The sequence below is a fragment of the Pyricularia grisea genome (genome assembly GCF_004355905.1).
Source record: "Pyricularia grisea strain NI907 chromosome Unknown Pyricularia_grisea_NI907_Scaffold_2, whole genome shotgun sequence".
Lineage (NCBI taxonomy): Eukaryota > Fungi > Ascomycota > Sordariomycetes > Magnaporthales > Pyriculariaceae > Pyricularia > Pyricularia grisea.
In genome coordinates, this window is record NW_022156717.1 from 5,134,254 (window position 1) to 5,142,582 (window position 8,329).

Genomic DNA, 8,329 nt, shown 5'->3' on the forward strand with positions numbered 1-8,329 from the left:
GTTTTGAGGTCGGTTTTCAGTTCCCATTTCGCTAGGGAGATGACAGCTACCACGTAGTCATCTTTCTTATGTTTTTTCATGTCCCTAATTGGGAGCTTGGCGCGGACTTGGGATGGATGCTTGACAACTCAGAAAAAAAAAAGTGTGTGCTGCTGGCCCAACCAATCATATCGAGACGGGCGTAATTTACTGCATTGCTTACCCCAATCTCCAATTTCCTCCAATATATATGATGCAAAGCCAACGAGGCACAAAAAATATGAAATAACAAAAAATGAAGCAGGGGAGAGACAGGGAAGAAGAAGAGGAGAAAAAAAAAAAAAAAAAACCCCTACCAATTGTCAAAGTATGGAAGGGGCTTCAAGGTGCTGCCGAAGCTATTTTGTCTCACTTTTGCCCGGGCTTGGATGCAAGTCATAGCACGTTGCCAAGACAGCACAAGCACGCAGGGACACGTCAGCGCACACAGTCGCGGTGGGAATATTTGGAGAAAGACGCTCCTTCTAGACTATGCTATCTAATTATATTCTTCTAGAGTCGGAAGGGAAACAAAACTTAACAAGATCTCATCATCAGATTACAGTTCAATTGTCGATTCATAATTAAAAGAAATAAATCTTCACCGGATGAAGGATGGATAACACGGTACCGGATCCTGTTTTTTGCACGTAATAAACGACTCGTCCAATAGAAATTTATCTCTTGTTTGTATGCATAACTTCATTTAAACAACATAAGGGGAAATAGATCTACTTTAAACCTTTCTAGTCAAAAGCTTCAACGAGTAAGAACAATTACGTATGCCAATTGTGAATCTAGTACCGATACAGATGATGGTGTTTGAAGATTCACGCATCGAATACTACACCTAGACTAGACTGAATGAATGGTTCAGTACAGGCATGGGGTCCGGGGTATATATGCAACTAACACGTGCGCAGGCGTTCGTGTTGTAAGGCTGAATTCACGGATGTCAACTGGTTCCAGTCCAGGTTTGCCCGCATCTGATATTCAAAGGGCGGGGGGATGGATTTTTTCACGGCAGAGTGAGTTATCCCATTATCCCCCATGGCTAAAGCAATTACATTCATTCTAGGAACCTAGCTTGACGGATCAAGACTGTTTTCCCCGTTTAAGCTTTACCCTTCGGCACTCATTGGACAAGTCTGCTATGGTACTCGAGTCAAGGCAAGCAATGTACGGAGTAGCACAAACAACCACCACGTGGCACAGGCCATAGCACTCTGTCACAAACAATAGAGTTGATGGTAATCCTGGCAGTCTCATGATTCTTACTTTTGGATTATCCCAATTGGCTTTTCTCATTGGATGGCAATACATCCGGATCATTCTCACATGCCAGGAACTGCCCCAAATGTCCATGCCCTTCAATGTCCATGCCCCCAGTGTTCCAAACGAGAGAAAAAGTTCATCAACCCCCTCCCGGTAAGGTATCCGCACCTTTTCATCAGAAGAAAAAAAAAAGAGCCGTGATAAATGTATGGGCGTGTTCGCTTCAACGGAATATCGTCTTCGCCCAAAGGCTTTGAAGAATGTGGCCACCACACCCAAGCTCAGCCGTAACTGTTGAGGTAAACGAAGGATATATCGTGGAAGTATGGGTAAGGGACTTTGAAGAACGGCGGGATTCCGGAGCTTGAAGAAAAGTGGGAATGAATGTTTACTGATCTCGCCACAGACTTGGTACGCGATTGGTATCGTAATCATTGCGCTTCGTCATGCTGTGCGCCTTCGAACCGTGGGCTTTAGAGGATATCAAGGAGATGACTACCTCTCTTTTCTCGTACGGAAATTTTTCTTCTTCTTTTATCTCTGCTTCTATCCATAAAATCTCTCCCGATGGCCGACCGACCGACTGACCGACTGACTGATCAACATAGGCCACCCTCTTGTACACCGTCGACACCACCATGGGCTACCTCGCCTACTACGCTGGCGGCAACATCAGCGTGAAGGCCGACCAGGTCGATTCGCTCAGTGACGACGACGTAAGGATCCTCGAGATGGGCAGCAAGATGGAGTTTGCAACGTGGTACACCTACCCAGCCTTCGTGTGGATCTTGAAGTTCAGCATCCTGTTCTTCTACCGACGACTGGGCGTAGGCCTGTTGAAAGAGACGACGATCAAGTTCCTCTTCTTCTTTTGCGGCATCACCTGGGCGGCCCTCATAGCGAGCGTGAGCCTGACCTGCCTGCCCTTCCAAGACAACTGGACAATACGCCCGCTGCCCGGCGAGCGCTGCATCTTTCGCGCGCAAAACTTTTACGCCCTGGCCGTGCTGAACGTCGTCACCGACGTCTGCATCCTGACCATCCCGGCCCCCATGCTCTGGCACCTGCGCGTGTCGATATGGAAACGCATCGGCGTCACCTGTCTGCTCTGCGGCGGCCTGTTTGTCATCTCGGCCGCCATCATCCGCTGCGCCCTGACCCTCACCGCCGCGCCGAGCGTCCTCACCATCAACATTTGGGGCTACAGGGAGACCGTCATCGCGCTCCTGGCCGTCACTGCCCCGGTCCTGAGCCCAATGTTCAGGAAGGGCTTTTGGAAGCGGGGCGAGTGGGTACGGAGGCCACCGACGGATCTGCAGCACCGCGCGGCCGAGGCGGAGCTGGCGGAGATTGAGAGGAGGCGGAGGTTCTCACCGGGTGCAAGGTGGGACTTTGGGAGCAGCATCATGAAGACGTACATCCTCTCGGTCAAGTCGAGCGTGAGGTCCGCCATTGCCATCACCGCCGCCAGGACGGTGCACCATGGGGATTCTGACATCGAGGCTAACGCTGGCGCTGGTGGTGGTGGTGGCGTTCGTCGTTCTCCACGGATGAAGTCGGTAGGCACTCAAACCATGAGTACTACTGATTTGCCGACATATCAACCCGGTACCAAGCGCTTCGGGATGGAATTCATCACCGGGTCCTCTCTACTGGCCGACAGCGAAGATGGGACTTCTTCGAGGCCAGAAACGGGCAACAATGAGAAGCAAAATGACGAAAAACAAGACAGCTCATCGAAACCCGAACCGAGCAGCAAGGAGAAGAAGGGGAAATCGTGGCCATCTGAGACTGGCAACGACGACAAAGAGTACAAAGACGATAATCTATCGCGGTATGAAACTAGTAAGGAGAAAGATGATAGATCATTACGGCCTGAAACTATTCACGACGAGAAGTCGGAACAAGGACCATCTCAATAATACAACTGAGCGAGATGAATAATTACTACATTTTGTTGTTCCAAGCTGGTTGTGCTTCCAGCTCGCTTGTTTGACTTTTACATATCATATGATTGCAGTATGTCTACTCACATGTTTGATTGTGGCATTATGATATCTCCAAACTCCCCAAGCGCCAAGGGAGAATATAGGAGTGGAGGCACTTTGAACCGGATGCACAAGGGTTCTTTTTCTAACCCCCGTCTTCTGACCTGCAGACAAACATCACGAGACCAAGATCGGCACGGCTCGCATACGATAGTTTTGTAGCGGAGCTCGACTCTCCCGACCCATTCTCTCTTGTGCAAACAAACGTCAAAAAAAGAGATAACTTTGTGGAGTCAGAAAGAAAGAGAAAAAAAAAACGGAGATGAAGCATAACAGGGTTAAAATTCTATTCAACAAACGCGATAGGCCACTCAGCTTTTCACTTTTGAAATGCATCTCCCTTAATGCGGTATGCAGGCGGGCACGCATTCCGTCCAATCAACCCCGGTAGCGTTTTGGGTCCTGGGGCAAAGCTCCCTCCGGTGGACCAACAAGGGAAATTTGAAGCGAGGACCGTACTTTGAAAGAGAGAGAGAAGAAAAAAAAGGACCGTCTGGTCCAGTCCAGAACTAATCCAAGACAAACTGTAATGCAGGTAAAACGGGCACATTTAATACCTCATTTGTCTTGTTCGGAAATATTGGCGTGGCAATGGATATCTCCCGAGAATCCCTTGTAAACTTTCAAAGAAACCGAGGGGTTAGTACTTGGTCAACATTCAATGAAAGTGATCTATAGGGGGGACGAATATACTCGGTAGGGGACTCCGATACGGATGTAGACACACACGAGCAAAGATAAGGCCAAGCACCACACACCTTTGAGTTTTGCGGTATTTTCTCTCCCCCTTTCTCTTTCTCCATGTCGCATCTGCATCCTATTCTCTTTTTTCTGCATCAACAAAACCACGCAAAAAACTAGCTGAGCCCCAGCTGCTCCACAAGCTCCTTGACCGCATCTTTTCCCGCACTGCCCCAGTCCACACCCTTGAGCTTCGACGACATGCCGCTGCCGCGACCCTCCCGCGCAGCCGACGCACCGTCCCGTTCGTCCGAAAGCAGAACCCACAGTTCGTCCACGACGAAGCTCCTGACCCTCGGCCAGGGGTGTAGCAGGAGGGCCCCGAGCCTCTTTCTCGCCTCGCGCACACCTTCCACGCGCTGTTGACCTTGCTGCTGCTGCTGCTGATCTCGCCCTCCCATACCCGCCACGGCGCCGTAGACCTTGACGCAGGCCTCGAGCTTGCGCACGTTGCCCGTCTTATACCCGCAGCGCTGGACGGCGAGGCAGAGGGCCTTGTAGTCGACGTCTGTGCAGCGCGAAAAGACGCCGACGTGGAACAGGAACGCCGTAACGTTGAGCGTCGGGACCACGACCCGGTCCGACTGCGGCTGCTGCTTGGACAGCTTTGCCAGGTTGCGCGCCAGGGCCCCGCACGCCCGGTCGAGGTTCTCCTGGGAACGCGCGCAGTACGCCGCGAGGGCGCCGCGGCTGGCGATGACAAGGTCCTCGTGGCCCGCGTCGGCGGATGTCACGTACCCCGTCATCAGCTCCTCCATCCACCGGGACGCGTCCGTGTCGACGAGGGCCGGGGTGGCCGAGACGGACGGGTGCAGGCGCTCCGAGGTGGTTGTGGGGAGGCTGAGGAGGAAGCTGTGGTATGGGCGGGAGGAGTAGGTTGATCTTCGGAGTTTGAGGGCCCAGCTGTATTTTATGTATCCTCTCTTAGTTTGAACTACCTTTTTTTTTTTTTTTAAACGCAACCAGCAAAAAGTGAATTTCTCGCTTACCTCTCGTTCAAAGCCAATGCCAAAGCAGTCTGCGCTTCGGCTCGTACCTTGTCTAGCTTCTCCGCCGACAGCCGTAAAATCTTGGGAAACAGGGTCAAGAACGCAACCTCGAGCTTCTCGTCTCCCGGACTTGATCCTTCAATGGCTTTCCAGAGCCCCTTGGTGACCTTTATGGCCTGCAGCCGTACATGGGAGCCAACGTCTCCTCGTGCGGTGACGGTGTAGTCATCTAGACCCTCTGTTACCAACACCAGCAGCACTGACATGTTCTCGCGCAACAAACTGCTCCCCGACCCCGTCAGGCTCTGGAGGATGGCAACGCGCACCTCGGTGCTTGCGTCCGCCCTCCAACGATCCACCAAAGGCCCGGTGATGAGGCTAGATGTGGCATCGGTATGCCATGCCTCTGTAGGTTGAGGACCCGGGCGAGGAATGACGCGGTGGGCCATGGTCAAGGCAAAAAAGTACCCCGCCCCAATGCCAGCCCGAGATGAGGTTGGCTTCTGGCGTGCCAGCTGCGCCCATTTGGCAAGGAGGCTCTTGGCGCTTCTCAACTCGCCCTTTTCACCATCCCCAAGGAAGATCAATAATATCAGTGATGCGACAGATGCAGCGTCGATGACTTCTTGCTCTGCACGCCCCAGCCATTCGTTTACAGCTGCTTGAACAACCAGCAGGTATTCATGCAGACATGTGCCTTGGGTGTTTTCGGTTCCGACTTCATGGATCGCCTCTCTGACTGATATCAACTCGTCTGTCGAAAATGCGGGGGTGGCAACGTAAGCACCAGGCTGCAACCTTAGTGGTGTATCTCTACGAGCTACTGTTGGATCTGCAGCAACTACCTGTAGTAGTGGGAATGAAGATACGATCAACAAACTGGCTGCTTCGGCAACGAGCTCCGGGCGGCGAAAATTTGTCTTGACACAGACATCCAACAGCGTCGCGAGCCTTTGCAAGGTGCGACCAGCTAGAGTTGTGAGCTCCCCGAGTTTATCTCCAAGCAACTCCGGGATGGTGTCAAGCACCGCTGCGAGGCTGAGCAGCAGGCCGTGCCGCTCCTCGACTTCTCGGGTTTGGAGCGCATCGATCCGGTTCAAAAGCTTGTCTATGGAATGCTGAACTCTGTCGAGCGGCTTTGTGCCCACTGTCCCGGTCATTGCCAGCTCCCTCGTGACCGCCCCAAACGTAGAACCAGCCACTCTCCGTGCCGCGGCGTCGCCGTCGCCGATCCCCCTCCAGCCGAGCAGAGCTTCCAGGACCGCATCGCCGTAGTGACCAGAGAGCCTCGTCGCGCCTAGAGAAACCTTGGAGGTTGCGCGCGACCGCAAGGCCACGGCGTGGTAGTCCACCGTCTGGACGAGCCAGATTCCCTGCTCGATTGTGTCGGGGTGCCGACCCACCAGCTCCTGTAGAGCCGCCGAGGAGCCGCGGCGGATGTTGCCGGACGGGTCGAGAGATGCGGTGACTGTGAGCTCCGTGGCGAGGACCTGGATGACGGATGGTGATTCGCGGTGCGATGTACTAGGATAGAACGAGTCGACGGGGACGGCGAGTAGCTCTGCTGTTGTGTACCTCCGGGCAAGTGCCCATATGCCAAAACAAGCTGCGTCTCTGACGTTTGTGCCCATCGATGCACCGGATGTTCCACGGCGCTCAAAAGAGAGCCCGGTAAGTAATGCCTGGATGATCTTGGCTAGGCTCTCGGCAGGAGGCGATCGGCGATACAGCAAGTGCGAGAGGGAGAGCATCAAACCGTGCCATTCGAGAGGGTCAACCAGTGACATGTCGCGTGTCCGCCGCGCTGGTATTGTAGCGTCGCCATCCCCAGAGCCTGGACTCTTTACCCACAAGACATTGCGGTCCAGGGCCTCCAAAACAGCGTCGACCACCTGCGACGCCAGTTCCGGTTCCAACCGCAGCGTGATGATGCTCAACGCTTTGCTAGCTGCGAACCTTACGGGAGTGTCATTGTCAGAAAGCAAGTCCAGCGAGTGTCCAATGGCCGTTTCCACCAAGACAGTTTCAGCCTTATCGTCCATGAGCGATGCGGCAGTTGAGCTTGATGTCCTACGCAGAACAAGAATCGCAATGGATCGCACAATCTTGACAATAATCTTGCGAGCGAGGGCCGAGGAAGCAATCAGCTTTGAGATATCATCCGTGTTGGAAGAAATGTTGTACGTTGCGTAAAAGACCGTCTTGAGGTACCTGTCCATGTCGGACGTATCCGCAGAGGAAGCCAGCAAGCCAGCAAGAAAAGACAGCACACCAATGTAGTAGTAGGGGGATCCAGGAGCCCCGTCGGAGCCCTTGTTGCTGGGTCGTAGCGCAAAGAGTGCCCATTGTACCAAGGCATGGAGTATACCAATCTCCTGCATGTCTCTGCGCATCGCTATCCTGACCAGTAGAGCCTTTGCCGCGTCCCTCTCCTTCCCTGGCGAGCCGAGATACTTGATTGCCAAGGGAAGCACCCGCAGTGCGATTCCGGGAACGTTGGGCGGCCACTGAAGTCCGGGGATCTCGGGTAGCTCATCGTCGTGTAGGTCAACAGAGGAGATGGAGGCCAGGTCGAAGGGTGCAAGGAAGAGGTGAGATAGCCATAGCAATACGACGTAGCGTTCCTCCCATGTCCACAGTCTTGAGGTGCCAGACTCAAATTTACTGTCCGCTGGTGAAGCGAACCCAGTATCATCTCTAGCAGTCGTCGCCGCCGCCGAAGCATCCGCCGCCAGCGCCGCCCTCTCCGACTCCTCCAGCGCGGAAAGCAGCAGCTCCAAATACCTCGTCTCGACGCTCAGCAGCCTCACGACGACCTTTTCCCCACGAATCTTGCACAACGTGTACATGATCCTGCAGACGGCCGCAGGGAGGGACATGAGATGCCCCTCCTGCCCCGCCGCCGCCGCCGCCTTGTTGCGCGCGACGCTGGACCGGCGGCGGCGGCCGTAGTACTCGAGAAACGCATCGGCCAGGACCTGCGACCACCCTGCCAGGTACGGATCCAGCAGCTGCGGCAGCTCCTGGAATGGGTCGAGCACCACGATGGTCAGGCGGAGCGCCTCGCGGGATCGGACCTGGCTTCGCACTGTGCCGTCGGCCCGCCGCAGCAGCGGCCGCAGGGAGCGGTCAAAGTCGGCGATCAGGTCGCCCGAGATCTTCTGGAGCTTGATGTCCAGTTCTTCCTCGGGGGCGTCCATGACTTTCTTCTTTTGTGGGTTGCTTTGGCGCGGGTGAGAGGGGAAATATTGGGGGGGG

The 8,329-nt window shown here is 54.2% G+C and overlaps 2 protein-coding genes across 2 annotated transcripts; one reads left to right on the forward strand and one right to left on the reverse strand.

Annotated features, from left to right (window-relative positions):
* Positions 1-1,370: 1,370 nt before the first annotated feature.
* PgNI_04098 (uncharacterized protein) lies at positions 1,371-3,215 on the forward strand (the record flags this gene model as incomplete). Its single annotated transcript, XM_031124150.1, has 3 exons — positions 1,371-1,622; positions 1,700-1,804; positions 1,902-3,215. The coding sequence occupies exons 1-3, from the start codon at positions 1,554-1,556 to the stop codon at positions 3,213-3,215; spliced, it is 1,488 nt and encodes a 495-aa protein (XP_030983666.1). The 5' UTR covers positions 1,371-1,553.
* A 983-nt stretch (positions 3,216-4,198) lies between these two features.
* PgNI_04099 (uncharacterized protein) lies at positions 4,199-8,271 on the reverse strand (the record flags this gene model as incomplete). The annotated part of the gene is made up of 2 exons (XM_031124151.1): positions 4,199-4,985; positions 5,072-8,271. 2 exons carry the CDS (start codon positions 8,269-8,271, stop codon positions 4,199-4,201), a joined length of 3,987 nt encoding a protein of 1,328 aa, XP_030983667.1.
* Positions 8,272-8,329: the final 58 nt, after the last annotated feature.